The 17,289-nt window shown below is 36.1% G+C and overlaps 1 protein-coding gene across 2 annotated transcripts in view; it reads left to right on the forward strand.

The window, feature by feature from the left end:
* PIK3C2G (phosphatidylinositol-4-phosphate 3-kinase catalytic subunit type 2 gamma) overlaps window positions 1–17,289 on the forward strand; it is a 340,658-nt gene that overhangs the window by 30,588 nt on the left and 292,781 nt on the right. For both annotated transcript variants that reach the window (XM_032391756.1, XM_032391757.1), the window contains exons 5-7: window positions 2,311–2,413; window positions 8,112–8,182; window positions 17,103–17,166. In XM_032391756.1, the coding sequence (XP_032247647.1) occupies window positions 2,311–2,413; window positions 8,112–8,182; window positions 17,103–17,166 (238 nt within the window). The remainder of the gene's footprint in view (window positions 1–2,310; window positions 2,414–8,111; window positions 8,183–17,102; window positions 17,167–17,289) is intronic.

Below are 17,289 nucleotides of genomic sequence, written 5' to 3' on the forward strand. Positions count from 1 at the left end.
AGTCTCAGAAAATGAGTTAAAAAACACTTAGCTATAGGCTAGAGATATAGCTAAAATAAAATGATTTCATTTTTAACAGAAATATATATGTACTTGGACACTTATTTTGACTTACAAAAGAAGTGCCATAAACTCCGAGTAATTGTTATTCTGAAAAAGAGAAAGAGAATTTTTCTTATCTGTTTTATTTTTTACAGTTTACTACAATTCAAATGTTTTCCGTGAGACTACATTCCTATAAAGTAAGTTTAAAAAAATGGAGAGATGAGTTATAGGGGAAAAAAGAGACTTGCAAAATCTGATAATTACTCCAAATCTGATAATTACTCAGATCTTGCCATACACACATACACACACACATCCATACACAGAGTGAGGCAAAGATAAGGGAAGAATTAGATCCTACTTTTAGAAAGGGGTAGAATTGGCAGATTTAGTAAATGAAAATATATAGGCTGTCCAGTTAAATTTGAATTTCATAAAGACCCCAAATTTTTAAATTATATATAAAATATTACATGACACATACCCATACTAAAAAAATTATTCACTATTATCTGAAATTCATATTTATCGGCCATCTTCTATTTTATCTGGAAGCCCTAGTAAGGGGCATACATACAGGTGGGTGAAGTAAAAAAGTTAGTTCAAGAAAGTAGTAACGATATCCGAGACTGAAGTCACTAGACTGGGGTCCATTGTCCAGACTTCAACACACTGAGGAAAGTAAATTTTGATAGCAAGGTGGGCCACTACTCTTAAGCTGGTTCCCCAAATAGGAATAGGAAAACAGGACTCTAAGCATGGAAAGAGGATTTGGGGTTGGGGGGTGAAAGGAGAGGAACTTGAATCCATGTGAGAATATGGAGAATGCCCTTGAAGCAGAACTTGGGTGATGAGGAAGGAAGGAGCTCAAGGAAAACACATGCCATTCCTTATGTTTAGACTAGCAATAGAAATAACTCAAGGAGCAATATAGAGCTCGTGGAGAGCACTGGGACAGGAATCTAACAGGAGGAAGGGACATAGGGTGTAGAACACATGTTGTGAATACTAACATTCACCATTTTGACAACTGGATAGGTGTTGAGTTTTCTTAAAAAAAATAGCAATTGTCAAAATAAGAACATTTACAGAAAATTTAGTAGCTATCAACAGAGTAATGCTTTATTTTTCTGCCATTGTTGAAAATAAGTGGTCCCAAATATTTAGTGAATTTTCCAGATAAATGAATGTATCACCTTAAGGGCCTCAAATGTTTTAACATATAAGGTTTTTTTCTCTTCTGAAACCCTTCATATATTTAACTAAGATCCTTAAACAAAGTACATGAACAAATTCATCCTTTTTAAAGACTCTTACAGAGGGAGAGAAGGAAGGAAGGAAGGAAAGAAGGAAGGAAGGAAGGAAGGAAGGAAGGAAGGAAGGAAGGAAAGGAGGGAAGGAAGGAAGGAAAGAAAGGAGGGAGGGACAGAGGAAAAAGGAAAGAAAAATTATGCCATTAGAAATTTCTGAAATATGTAGGGATATTTTTTCTGTTTAATTTACTCATCAACCCTTTGATGTAGATATTAATAATATCAATTCTAAAAAGTATATATTGAGTTTCAGATAGTTTAATTGGCCTGCCTATCATGGAGCTAGTATATCTGTCTCTAAAGCCTATGACATTTCCACCTCACTGCTCCATATGGTCTCCACATATACTTTGTGTCATCAGTTAGACCTCCCAGAAGCATGTTGTCCTCAGCTTTGAGATAGCCGGATAAAACTAACTCTGAATATGGAAAATATTCTTTATTATAATTTATGTCCATTCTAAAGGTATCTAATCATTTTCTAACTTGATACACTTTATTTTTTTTTAATATTTTATTTATTTTTTTGACAGAGAGAGACATAGCGAGAGCAGGAACACAAGCAGGGGGAGTGGGAGAGGGAGAAGCAGGCTTCCCGCGGAGCAGGAAGCCAGATGTGGGGCTCGATCCCAGGGCCCTGGGATCATGACCTGAGCCAAAGGCAGACGCTTAACGACTGAGCCACCCAGGCGTCCCTAACTTGATACACTTTAAAAATAATTTTAATAGCTTAATAACTGTAATATTTTAAATTGTCATTTAAAAATGAATATGAGGATATATTTTTAAATAAATGTATAAAACTAAGGCTATATAAAAAACTTTTACCAGACTAAGTTCCAAAAAAAAAAAAAAGAAAGAAAAGAAACAAAGTGAGCAAAGTAAGAGAGGAAAACATACACTTGTGGGTTTTATGGGAGGAAATGACTGTATTCATTTTTTTTCTCCCTAGTGATTATTCTTTGGGGAGCCACAAAATATTTCAGAAAGATAAATCTGTTATTCAACTCAATCTGCAGAAAAATGGGAAAGTTCCAGGAAAGTTATCTCGACAGGTAAGATTTTCTTAGCATTGGTTTCAATTTGCAAGCTGATCATTTTAAGGACAATATTCCTATCTTTATGGATTGTTGTCGATTTGGAATTACATAGCTTAATGAATACATGTTCATTTGAGTATATTTACTGAAACATAATGAAATATTTATCTAAATGCCTGTTAACAATTTGGACTGAAGCAATTACATGAACACATGACTGCAACCTTAGTATAATAGCAAATCAATTGGCCTCTTGGAAAAATCATTTATGAGAAACTTATTAAAGTTATTACATTCATACTATCCATGAAGCCACTAGGAAGTGAACAGAATAAAAAATGTGAAGGGGAAACCACTGAAGAAAGAAAAATAACACAACTCTCATTCTACCTGAAGACTGTTTATGTCGGTATCAACACAATTTAAATCAGGACAGATTAATATTCATAATATATATAATAAAACTACGTCAAAAGGGATTACTGTACTTTAATGACACAATTTCATGCTGTTAGATATGAATTTTATTCCCTATGTGATGTCTTGAGTTATTTCAAACCCAAATTGCACACTATGCAATGAACTTTGATATTTTGGCAGCTTTATCTGTAGAATCTTCCAATTACCTGCTTTAAGCAAAAATCCCATCACCCTGTCATTTACATCAGAAAACAGATTTCCAGTGCATGACTCTTTTTCTTTTTTTTCTAGTTTGAGGTGTTTCATCATAAAAAGTGTCAGGTGGTGCATTAGGTTGCAATATATCTATGTGGAATATAACATAATGAGGCCAAAAGAGAGTTGTTTAGAAAAATCTTTTGGAACTGGTACTCAACTCAGCCAGTGTTGACAGCTCCAGAGCTATGCATCTGAAATCTCCACAGAGAAACATTATAAAGTACAACTAATACTCTCAATATTAATATATCCTAAGAGTCTTCAAATTGTCCTCAATGTTTTGAAAAAGCTGAAATCATAATGTTTCATTTCAACATGGAGGAAGATGAGAAAACGTATGATTAGAATTTCTATTCTCCTTGAGAACTTTCATGTTGCTAAAAAATAACTTCTCTCATTGGGAGTAATTCACAAATCACTAACATTTCAGTTTCATGTAAATTAAGGTTTATACTTAAATCCATTTAACACCACTACTCGGAAACAATGTGTACTGACATGTATTTTATGTCTGGGAATTCACATTTCTATTATATTTAACCTTCACAATAATTCTATGTGGCAAATATTATTAAAAATAACGAGAGTGAATCACAAGGAGCTCCATAACTTTCCCCAGATCATATTCATGGGACTAGTAAGCAAGCAGAGGAGCTTGGGTCTGAACCCAGTCAGTCTCCATAGCCCATACTTTATGCTATCAATTTATATGACAAGTACATTTAAGATTTAGAGGTGACTGAACGCAAAAGGTTTAGATGTGACTTTCAGCACAATTGGTAAAAATTCTAGCCATATATATATATGAATATATATATATACTTTTTGTTTGTGTGCTATTTTAGAGAGAGAGTGGGGGAGGGGCAAAGAGAGAGGAAGAGAGAGAATCTTAAACAGGCTCCACTCCCAGCACTGAGCCTGACACGGGGCTTGATCTCAAGACCTTGAGATCATGACCTGAGCCGAAATCAAGAGTCAGACATTTAGCCGACTAAGCCACCCAGGCGCCCCTTGTTTTGTTTTCCACAGCTATTCTACTTACCCCAAAGTCTGGGACATCATAGGTGTTTACATGTATTAACTCACAACAGCTCAAGAGCAAAAAAAAAAAAAGGGATAATTACTATTATTTTCCTTTTTTTTTTTAAAGATTTTATTTATTTATTTGACAGAGAGAGAGAGAGAACAGGAACACAAGCAGGGGGAGTGGGAGAGGGAGAAGCAGGCTTCCTGCGGAGCAGGGAGCCTGATGCAGGGCTCGATCCCAGGACCCTGAGATCATGACCTGAGCCGAAGGCAGACGCCTAACGACTGAGCCACCCAAGCGCCCCTATTATTTTCCTTTTTTAAATAGAAGTACTGAAAATTCAAAAGAGTAACTGAATGGCCCAAAGTCTCACAGCTAGTAAATAAGGGAGATGGGATTTGAGCAAAGCTAGTCTGGTGACAGAGCTGACTATATCATAATGCCAGCCAATTAACTATCTCTGGGGTATTGGTCATATGTTGTTGGGACAAGCATATAATCATTTCTGGGTGTAAAGTGTATAACTGTCACTAGAAATGCCTGCTTTTCAATGTGTCATTTGGATCATAGCAGGAAGTAAGTTACATGGCTGCCTTTTTTATGCTTCAACTCACAAACTTTACTCCTACAGTGAATATCACCATCTCTTGGCTAATTCAACAGTTTACAGGTAAAGAGTATAAATGCTTTTTCTCATCCACAACTTTTCCTAGCACTAACACTGTTATTTAAAAATAGATAATACGCTTGATGACACAGATGTTTATATATTCTCCATTCACTCAAAATATTAACTATGTAACTGCTATGTACTAGGCCCTACTTTAATGTTAGTTAGAGTACTGAACAAAATCAACAAAAATCCCAGCCTCATTCAGCCAGCTCTGACTCTCAATTAAAGAGTGGTGGTGGCCTCCATATAGACTATTAGAAAGGCATTCCATGTTTCCATCTCCCAAAATCCTGGTTCTTGAAGGATTTTTTTTTAGCATCATATTTCCAAAGAGAAGATATTACATTTTATTAAAATCTGTAACGATTGACTTTCAGATACCATGCTAAGTACATTACATATATAATCTAAAAATAATTAATTCAACAAATATTTCTTAAATACTTTTTACATGCCATATTTAGTACTTGCCTTTGAGGATCTCATATGTGAAGGAATAGGTTAGTGAACCTACTTAAAATTCAGAATTATGAATGAGAAAATATATATGCAGATTTATACTTATTTGTTCATTGAACATATGATAATTGAGCACCTACTATATACCAGGCACTCTTCTAAACACTGGAGATACAGAGACAAACAAGACATCTCATTACTTATTCTAGAATGCAGAATTCTCATCCTGGTAAAGAAGACATGCAATAAACAAATATACATTTAAAAGTCTGATAGACTTAGGGGCATCTGGGTGGCTCAGTCAGTTGAGTATCCAACTCTCGGTTTTGGCTCAGGTCATGATCTCATGGGTCATTGGATCAAGCCCCACAAAGGGCTCTACCTACCCTCAGCAGGGAGTCTGCTTGAAGATTCCCTCCCTGCTTGAAGAGGGAGGGAATCTTCCTCCACTCATGCACGTGCTCACATGCATTCTCTCTCTCTCTCTCAAGTAAAATAAAATAATTTTTTTAAAAAAGTCTGATAGAGAGATATGTGCTTTGAAAGAAAAGATAACTATGCTTCTAAAGCCTAGAGTAAGAAAACCTGATACAGATGAATATGAAGGACCAGCTGTGGTGATTATTTTTATGTATAAATCCTAGAGCATATAGACCTAGCTTTTAACTTAAAAAATAAAGAGTGTTAAATTTACTGATTTGGCAACTTGTTTAAAAACAGATTCTGGATTCGTACTGCCAAATTCAAATGTCTGCTCTTGGACAAATGCTTATATTCACCCTAGTTTTCTGGTTTAAAAAATGTGAATAATACATACCTAATATGATTATTATTATAAGAACTTAATTGAGAAATGTAAATGAAGAGCTTAAATAAGTGCCTGTACCTAATCAGGACTACACAAGTATCAATTATTGATGTAATAAACTTAGGGTGTTAGACTAGATGGTATTTTAGCCTTTTACTATTAAAAACTCTATATGGTAAGGAGATACTGAATGGTCTCCTCTCTTGATTCTATTGTTTAATGTGGTGTCAAAATTCTCTATGATTTTCATAACTTTTGCTGTATAAAAACATTTATAAACAATTATGTTTTCTTTCCAGTAAAATAACATAAAATGGCTTATGATATTCTTTCTATATAATACTAGGAACATAATGATGATTGTCATTCCATTAAATTTATTGACACCATTGCCTTACAGTAGATACTTTAGAGTTCTCTAATTCTACAAGCATATTGCAAAACTCAATTCATCTCAGATGCCTTTCCTATTTTAAATTTGCTTGTGTTATACTGAAATATGGTAATTTAATTCTTGTTCCATGAGATTATTCATAAAATACGTTGACAGCCCTTAGAAATCTTTCTAGATTTCAAAATTTTACAATCCCCATCCTGATTAGATGTGTATAATTGAGTCTTTTATAAAAAAATTGTTCTCTCTTTATCTCTCTCAAATTTGATAAGTATTGCCAACATTGTTGATATTAATCATAAAATCAAGATTTCATTCTAGCTCAAGGAAACATTCACAGAACACATACAGCAGTAGATTTTTGTATGAAAAAGGCAGAAAAGAACATCTTAACTTTTTCCTTAAGATGAAAGGATGGATGGTCTTCAGCTTTGGAGAAAAGTAAAGTGTAAAATACAGTCCATGGACAACTGCTCAAACCTGTTCTCCAGACTTTTGAGCTCCTTTAAACAAAAATAATTTTCTTATAAGTGACAATATGACAAAGGCCAATTTCTCCCCCAAAAGCATCTCTGGAAGCCAAGGAAAGTGGTTTTAAAATGAATATGATTATGCTATACAGAAAGATGCAAATAAGTCATTATTTATATGCTTGCTTTTAACTTCAGAAAGAGGTTTCTTTTCTTCTTCTGAAAGTGTTTCTTTTTTATAGCATGCATTCAAAGTATTGTATTATAGGGATGGCCTTATTTTCTCCATGTAACAGCTTCCTTACTCTTCCTCACAAAACCACCCAATAAAAATATTAATATACCTTTGACCTTAGGCCATATAAAGGTTTTCCTTCTGATGTTCTCTGTCAGGAGTTCTAATAGGCAGTTTTAAGAATAGATAGTATATTAACATACAAGATTACATGCACTCCAGGCATTTAGGGACACACTCAGCTCTCAAACTTAACAAAGCTATGCATAGTGAAATAGTGCCATTATGAGGGAGTATATTGCATTCTCCCTTGCAGACTTGCATAGGATTTTCATGAGTGCCTGTTGCAGAAGAGCTAATCGAGGAGTTATCGGGCGTGTGTGTGTGTGTGTGTGTGTGTGTGTATGCGTGTGTGTTTGTGTGTTTATGCATATGGACCACAGGACTGATATTTTATGATGAGTAGTTTCTGCTCATCTTGGGAGAAAACACATGCCTCCTGATGACTCCTCTTACACTAACATTTGGGAGGCAAGATGTGGTAAAGTTGAAAAATGGAGTTCATTCTGAGTCTGCCAGCCAATCTGGCAAGCTGTCAAGTCTCATACTGCCATGGCATCCACAGCCTAAATGTAAAGAAACTGTGCATGTATGTCAGAGAACTAGTGTCTGCAAAACTGCCTTCTTGTTAGGAGAACTTAATGTTTGACCTTGGTGCTGCCAGGATGTTTTTCAATTGTCCTTGAGGTTTATCCTCAAACAAAGCCCAGTTTTCTGATTCACTTTTTGAAAAGAGTGCTTACAGAGTTAAGAAGAATCTTGTAAAGTCTTTAAAACGAAGTATTAAAATGATGAATGAGGGTTATCAAAAGAGGTGAATAAAATGATAGCAGGAAGTTACAGACTTATTTTTATCTGGTACTCATTCCTATTCACTCTATAAATATTAATATATTCTGCTGTCTACAGCATGAAGATGACCACAGTCAGTTTTATCTGAACCAACTTCTAGAATTCATGCATATTTGGAAGGTATCCAGGTAAGATATTTTATTTTGTTCCAAGACTAGTTTCTGACTGAGTTCTCAAGTGCCAAATCACAATATTTTTCAGTTGATTGTAAAAACTGTCCCTTCACTAGTACCGTGGAAGCTATTGTACTTTTAATAGATATCTCCCTTTGGCAAATTTTGTTAATAATTATCTATTCTTCACAGCTATTCAGATACATTTGAAGGCTGCTAACGCCTTCCAGAACAATCTAACATTCATTTTAAAATCTCTCTGCTACCAGTTATTACATTTTCAAGGATTTTTTTTCTCATTCATTTTGTGAATTTGAGTGTGCATGTGTCACTAAGCTCTTTGTATAACTGAATTTCCATACTTTGCAAGTCAAAACCTCCTGCTTTAAATTTCTTTCTTGAACTCCCTAAAAATAATTGGTATATCATAAACAGAGGAGTGTTAATTCAAACTGGAAAACTCAAATGACAATAAATGAACATATCCTAATTGATTCTGATATCTAAATGTATGTATGTATTATTTGAAAAATAGACCCATCAAGAAGCTAAACTGGGAGAAGATACCGGTGCTATACTATGGGTTTATCTGGAATTAAAGTCGTTCTGAGCTGAATGAGCAAAAAATGGGGTATAGGATGTATATATCATTAATCTCTGAAGCAAATCCCAATATAAAAATATGAGTTAAAATTGTTTTTAGTGACTATTCATAATAGCTATCAATCACTTTAGTGGAGTTATTGTACATTGTGCATACATTATCTCATCTAATTCTTCCTACAACCCTGTGATAAGACACAGAATTTACTTCAGAATCAAAGAAACTAAAGTTCTAGAAGATTAAATACCTTACCTAAGGCCACTCAGTTCATTACTGGTAGGACCAAAATTAGGTCTGCCTGAAATTTGCAAAGACCAACTGTCTGAAATTTACAAGGACCATATATTTTTTTTTTATTAAACTACTGTGTCTTTCCATATGTGCCTCTCTTTATTTCCCCCAAAATATTCGTCCTCAACAATAAAATCATAGAATGGGTAGGACTAGGGAGGACTTTCAATATAATCTAACCCAAATTTTTATTTTATAGCTAATTACATGGATCAGGTATAGGCTCCCATCAAAATGACATATTAATAAAGGCTGTAGTTTCCTTATTCCAAAATAAATTTATCCAAAAAAAAAAAAAAAAAAAAACTGTAGAGAGAGACATCAAATCTGACAAATTCTTTACAAAGGGAGAAATCCTTGGGAGACAAAGGACTGTTTTGAATTAGTTTGGTGGAGGGTTGTGACTTACATGTAGACAGCTGCTGCCTGGGACACAGAGAAACAAGAGGAGGCTAGAATAAGAAGGTGAGAGCAAGGCAGTTTTCTTTCTGTTCCTGCCTCACCCTGCCATTGTCTGGTCCCTCACAGAAAACTGGTGACCTTGACCATTGTGCAGTACAGGTGTTCACAGGGTTAAATTAGGGCAAAGCAAAAGCTCTGCCACAGTGAAGACTAGAGGAAATCTGACAGGGACAGACTAGCCTCAGAATCTAATTCCTCCACACCTTCTCTTTAACCCCAGGGTAGTGCTGCTTATCCTCTGGTAAGGAAACTAAAACACAGAAAATTTCAAAAATTTGTCAATCATCATACAGATAATTAATGCTCTAGCTAGGACTAAAACCAAATGTCTAACTCTCAGTGAGTCTTATTCCACTTCAATTGTGTATGTTGTATATAATTTTATAAGTACATATAAAATATTTGTATATAAAATGTATGTAAAATATTTATATATAACACATATATAAATATAAAATTTTATATTTACATATAAAGTTGTATACAGAATATATTTTTTATTTTATACATAGTATTTTATATTATTGACATATATTTTATATTATTTTATATATAATGGCATTATATAAGTGTGTATATGTGTATATATATGTGTGCATGTGTATATATTTATCCATCATTCATTGATGGACATTTAGGTTGTTTGTATGTCTTGGCTATTGTGAATAATGCTGCAATGAACTTGGGAGTGCAGCTATCTCTTCAAGATAGTGATTTCATTTCCTTTTAATACAAGAAGTGAGAATCCTGGATGATATGACAGTTTTACTTTTTTAAAAAATTTTCTGAGGAACCTTCATACTGTTTTCCAGAGCAGTTGTACCAATTTACGTTCCCAACAGTACACCAGGGTTCTCTTTTCTCCACAGGTTTGACAAGAGTCTTTTTGATAATAGCCATTCCTAACAGGTGTGAGGTGTTATCTCATTCTGGTTGTGATTTGCATTTCCCCAATGATTAATGATATTGTTCATGTACTTGTTGTTCAGATGCTTCGTGACCATTTGCATACATTTTTTTTAGGAGAAATGTCCACTCAAGTCCTCTGTCCATTTTTTTTAAATTGGGATTGATTTTTCACTGTTGAGTTTTACATTTTAGATATCAATCTCTTATCAATATGGTTTGCAAATATTTTCTCCCATAACCTAGGTTGCCTTTTCATTTTGTTCATTCATTCCTTTGCTGTGCAGAGCAAGGTTTAAAGTTTAAGATAGGGGTGCAATTTCATTCTTTTGCATGAGAATATCCACTTATCTCAACACTATTTATTGAAGAGACTATCCTTTCCCCATTGATTATTCTTGGCTCCTTGTCAAATAATACTTGACCATATATGTGTAGATTTATTTCTGGGCTCTCGGAGTCTGTTCAACTGGTCTGTGTGACTGTTTTTATATCAGTGTCATAATTCTTTTGATTTCCAAAGCTTTGTAATATAGTTTGAAATCAGGAAGTGTGATGACTCCGGATTTGTTCTTTCTCAAGATTGCTTTGGCTATTCAGGGTATTTTGAGGTTCCTTATTAATTTTAGGATTGTTTTTTTCTTATTTCTGTGAAAAATGACATTGGAATTTTGATAAAATTATATTGAATGGGGCACCTGCCTGGCTCAATCAGTAGAGCATGTGACTCTTGATCTCAGGGTCATGAGTTCAAGCCCCATGTTGGGTGCAGCATTTACTTAAAATATATAATCTATAGATGGCTCTGAGTAGTATGGACATTTTAACAATATTAACCCTTCTGATCTAAAATCTTGAAAGTCTATTTATGTGTTTTCTTCAATTTCTTTCATCAATGTGTTATAGTTTTCAGTGTATAGACCTTTCACTTCCTTGGTTTAATTTATTCCTAAGTATATTTTTTATGCTTTTGTAAGTGGGATTTTTTTCTTAATTTTTCAAAACTTTCATTGTCAGTGTATAGAAACCCAACTGATTTGTATATATTTATCTTGCATCCTGAAACTTTACAGAATTCATTAGTTCTAAGAGTATTTTAGTGGAGTCTTCAGGATTTTCTACATACAAGATTGTATCATCATCAAACAGACACAATTTTACTTCTCCTTCCAGTCTGAATGCCTTTTATTTCATTTTCTTGTCTGATTACTCTAAGACTTCTAGTACAATGTTGAATAGGAATGGTGAGCGTGGGAACCCTTATTTTGTTCCTGATTTTAGAGGAAGTACTTCCAACATCTTACCACTGAGTATGATGATAGCTGTGGGTTGTCATACATGAACTCTATTATGTTGAGATGTTTTTCTATGCCCAATTTGTTGAAAGTTTTTATGAGAGGATGTTACATTTTTTCAAATGCTTCTTCTGCTTCTATTGAGATGATCAATGATTTCTGTCTTTCATTTTATTAATGTGCTTTATCACATTTATTGATTTGTGTAGTTAAATCATCCTTGCATACCAGGGATAAATTTTCTCGGTCATGGTGTATATGATCCTTTTAATGTGCTGTTGAATTTGGTGTGCAAGTATTTTGTTGGGAAATTTTGCATCTATAATCATCAGGGATATTGGCCTGTAGTTTTCTTTTCTTGTAGTGTCCTTCTCTGGCTCTGGCATCAGGGTAATTCTGGCTTCATATAATGAGTTTGGGAGTGTCCCCACCTCTTCAAGTTTCTGGAAGAGTTTGAGAAGAATTGACATTAATTTGTCTTTAAAAATTTGGTAGGATTTATCAATGAAGCCATCTGCCCCTGAATTTTTTTTTGTTGGGAGGTTTTTGATTACCAACTTAATCTTATTGGTCGATTCAGATTTTCTATCTCTTTCTGATTCAGTCTTGGTGGGTAGTATTTTCTAGGAATTTATCCAGTATTCTAGGTTGTCCAATTTTTTGGCATATAATTGTTCATAGTAGTCCTTTTGCTCCTTCTTTGTTTCTTTTAGTTTTAAAGATTTTATTTATTTATTTGAGAGAGTGAGAGAGACAAGTGGAGGGAGGGGCAGAGGGAGAGAGACAAGCTGACTCCCCACTGAGCAGGGAGCCAGATGCAAGACTTGATCCCAGGATCCTGGGCTCATGACCTGAGCTGAACACAGACAACTGACTGAGCCACCCAGGTGCCCCTTATAACAGCTTTTAAATTAAAGTCTATTTTGTGTAATATAAGTAAAGCTACCTCTGCTCATTTTTGGTCTCTATATGCATGAAGTACCTTTTTCCATCCCTTCGCTGTGAATGTGTGTGTCCTTGAAGCTGAAGGGAGTCTCTTGCAGGCAGTATATAGTTGTGCCTTTATTCACTCAGCCACTTTGCCTTTTGACTGAAAAACTTTACATTTTTTTTTAAGATTTTATTTGTTTATCTGAGAGAGAGGAGGGAGCACAAGCAGGGGGGAGGGTCAGAGGGAGAAGTGGAGGCAGACTCCCCGCTGAGCAGGGAGCCCCATGCAGGACTCAATCCCAGGACCGCAGGACCATGACCTGAGCAGAAGGCAGACGCTTAACCAACTGAGCCACCCAGGCACCCCACACCTTTTTTTTTTTTTAATTTTATTTATCTGAGAGAGACAGAGACAGAGACAGCATGAGCAGGGGGGAGGGGCAGAGGGAGAGAGAAAACTTTACACTTAAAGTAATTACTGATAGATAATGACTTAAAATTGACATCTTGTTAATTGTTTTCTGGCTGTTTTGTCCTTCCTTCCTTCCTCCCTCCCTCCCACCCTGCCTGCCTTCCTTCCTGAATTGCTGATTTGCCATAGAAGTATAGTTTGATTCCCTTCTCTTTACCTTTTGAGTATCCGTGATAGGTTTTTGTTTTGTGTTTACTCTGAGGTTTACTTGAAATATGTTACAGATATAAAATTCTTTTAAGCTGATAACAATTTAACTTTATTTGCATAAAAACTCTACTATTTACTCTGCCCCAAAATCTTATGCTTTTGATGTCAGAACTTATATCTCTTTATATCATATATCCATTGACAATAATTACAGCTATAACTATTTTTAATACTTTTTCCCTTTAACCTCTATACTAGAGTTAAGTGATTGACACATCACTATTACAGTATTGTGAATCCAACTATATACTTACCTTTCCAGAAAGGTGTATTGCATATTTTCATGTTTTCCTGTTACTAATTAGTATCTTTTCATTTCAGCTTGAAGAACTAGCATTTCTTCCAAGGCAGGTCTTATGGCGAAGAATTCGCTTTGCCTTTGTTTGTGAGTCGTTATCTCACCTTCATTTCTGAAGGACAGTTTTGCTAGATAAGTATTCTTGGGTGGCAGGGGTTATTTTTGTTTTTGTTTTTTCTTTCAGCAACTTAAATTTATCATCCTACTCTCTCCTAGCCTGTAGGATTTCTGCTGACAAATCCACTGATAGCTTTATGGTGGTTCTCTTTTAAGAGGAAAAAATTTTCTCTCTTGCTACCTTTGAAATTCTCTCTTGTTTTTGCTTTTAGACAGTTTTATTATTGTTATGTGTCTTGGAGAAATCATTTTGGACTGAAATTATGAGATGAACTATTATTAAATGAACTTGGATATCCAAATCTCTCCCCAGCTTTGGGAAATTCAAAAGCCATTATCTTTAAATAAACTTACTGCTCCTTTCTCACTCTCTTCTCCTTCTGGGACTCCAGTGACATGTACATTGTTTCTTTTTATGGTGTCCCTTGAATCCTATAGGCCTTCTTAATTCTTTTTTTTTTTCTTTTTGTTCCTCTGCTTAAGTAATTTCAAATAATCTGTCTTTGAGCTTACTGATTTTTTCTTCTGCTTGGTCCCTTCTGCCGAAGCTCTTTATTGAATTCTTCAGTTCAACCACTGTATTCTTTAGCTCCAAAACTTCTGGTTCTTTTTTATCTTTTCTATACCTTTGTTGAAGTTCTCATTTTGTTCTTATATTGTGTTGGTGATTTCATTAAATTGTCTCTCTGTGTTCTCTTATATTTCTGAGTATCTTTAGAACAATTATTTTAAATTTTTTGTCAGGCCATTCACGTATCTTCATTTCTTTGAGGTCAGTTGCTATAAGTTTACTGTGTTCCTTTGGTAGAATCATATTTCCCTGACTCTTTGTGATCCCTGGAGCCTTGCATAGGTGTCTGTGCATGGGAAGAAGCAGTCACATCTTCCAGACTTTATGGGCTGACCTCAGGAAAGGACCTTCACCTGTAGGTGAGACACAATGGAGCATGTTATGACCCTCGGTCTAGTGATGCAGGGCACCAAGTGCAGAGTCATGTGGAAGATCCAGATCTGATGAGTGTGATGACTCCTCAGGTCAGGCCACTGGGGCCCACAACATTAACTCTGTGGTCCTTTGAAGTGCTAGGGTCCTTGAAATGGCTGCAAGTGCTGTTGGCATCTTCAGTGGTGCCTCCAGGTCCAGTACCTAGGGACCAGGACAGGCAGTGGTTGTTGCTAGAGCTGGTGTCATGCATACACACAGTTGCAGGGGCCAGCTGCAGGTGCCTATGTAGTGGCAGGGGCTGGTTGCAGACATACATATAGTGGGGGAGGGCAGGGCCAGCAGCAAGGACTAGGACTAACTGTAGGTGCATTGGCACTGTGAGGACCCTGGCTGTTGGCATGCACTCCTGTGGCTGCAGACCTTGGTCATGTGCACAGCAGTGGAGGCTGTTATGGGAGAGTCAGGCTGGTTAGATGCAGGTACACAGCTGGAGGGGCTGGTTGCAAGCAAGCCCAACTGTGTGAGTCAATGACAGGAAACAGGGCCAGGACCAGGCCCACAAACAGCTGTGGGGACCCTGGCTGTCGGTGTGCATTCCTGTGACTGCAGTGTCTCCCTAAGACATATGCACGGCAGTGAAGGCCAGTACAAAATTCAGGCCAAGGGCTTGCAGGTGCACAGCTTGGGAACCAGCTACAGGTGAGCCCTGCGGTGGCAGTGGGGTGAGGAAGGGAGTGGAGAGGGACTCAAGCAGCTGCTGTTTGTGAATGTGGATACCTGTGTGTGGGGGGAAACAGTGAAATTTGCAGGGGAGGTCTGCAGCTGCTATGTTGGTTGTTGGTTTCTTCAGTGGTAAAAACTACTGGGGCCCTCTGCAGAGCAGGTCACTGGGAACCATAGTAACTCCCACTGTGTGACTGATACTGGTAGCCCCAGCCCTTCTTCCTTGTTCCTAGCTGTCTTTATGCATCTCAGCTTTGCTGGTGTCTGCATGGAGTAAAACCAATGCAGGTCCTTCTTGTAGTGGCCCAAAAGGCTGGGGAAGCTGCTGGTTCACCCCTCTCCCTCTCCCAGCAAGGGGGTTTCCCTCTTGGCAGTGAGCAATGCTGGCCTGCAGGATGGGATGAGGCAGGCAAAATGAAACTGCCCGCTCTTCCCTTTTCGTGTGGTTATTCTCAGGTTTTGTAGTTGTTGTTGTTCTACAGTGTTGTGGAAGTTTCTTAGAAGGATTCCTAAACTCTCCCAGAGCTGTTCTTGTTCATGGGTAGTTGTCTAACTGTGGGAAGAAAGAGGCTGGGATCTCCTACTTTGCCATCTTGGTGACTTCCAGGACTTTGCTTTCTGAAATACAAGGCTATTCTGCCAGCCCTCCTCAGACCCCTTTATGGTGTCATTAAAAGATCAAACACTAGATGGCAGGAGCTTTGTTTTCACTTTTCCTCTTCCTGACTTCCTTTTAGAAGTTGGGCAAATCACATACCTTCATCAATTTCTAGGAGTTTTTCTATAAAACAAATATAATATTTAATAGCAAGGTGCTGAACTAGGTATATATTCTTGAGGGTCTTTTAAGTGCTAGGGTCAGATTTTACATAAAAACCTTCCCTCCAATAACCAAACTTTTTCACAGTTCTCTTCCTGTACCTCCACTGGCTTTTTACATAGTCTGTGAATTTTGTCTTGAACTGTTATATGTAATACAACTAAAATGATGATTTAATAAAGGCTGAGAAGGCAGCTATTGTAAAATATATTGGTGTGTTTTAACACTGTTTTTGTGTTGTATGATTTGTTCAATTCAATTCAGGAGTTTTTAGGACAAATAGGAAGGGAAAGTCATAATGTTTAGGAAAATAATTTTGATAAGTGAAGTCAAAAGAACCTCTACTAATCTCACACCTATTCCACCAAAGCATAGATCAAGTTGGAGCAATAAGAGCAGCTCAGGAAAGAAAAACACAGAGGTTTGATGTCAAAGACAACCTTATCTATTATAAATATATGTCATTAATTCTGAAAGCAATTCTCTTCAAGATTTTGCATATTTAGCAATTCTTGATGCTAGTATTTGTCATTATCTGCTCATGAATCCTTTTGTAACTTACACTGTGAATTGAGAGTAGTTTGATACAATGAGCAGTCTTTGAGAGGTTTGGTTAATTTGTCATGGACTTTTTTTTGGAGTTCTAAGGTTTTCAAATATGTTTGTAGCCTATCAAGTTATGCAAAACTTATAAACATTCATCTGAAATGGTTTTAAAAATTGTGTCAATAGCAATCCTTTTTTAACCATGTCTGCTATAGAATCATGGACAAAACAGAGCTTATGATAAATATGCTAAAGTTAATATTAGTTTTCCTCCCCTCCCCACTTTTAAACAAAGTTGTTTTTTTTTCTTTCCAGACAGTGCCTCTCAACAGTAATCAAAAAATATGACTTCCACCTGAAATCCCTATTGAAAACCCAGGTATTAACTTTAGTCACTTCACCTGTCAATTCCACAAGCATCTATTAACCATAAACTCTTTTTCTAAAACTTAACAGTTTTTTGAAGATACAAAGATGAATAAAGTAGAAGGTTTATACTTGA

Source organism: Phoca vitulina, unplaced genomic scaffold (assembly GCF_004348235.1).
Source record: "Phoca vitulina isolate PV1807 unplaced genomic scaffold, GSC_HSeal_1.0 scaffold64, whole genome shotgun sequence".
Lineage (NCBI taxonomy): Eukaryota > Metazoa > Chordata > Mammalia > Carnivora > Phocidae > Phoca > Phoca vitulina.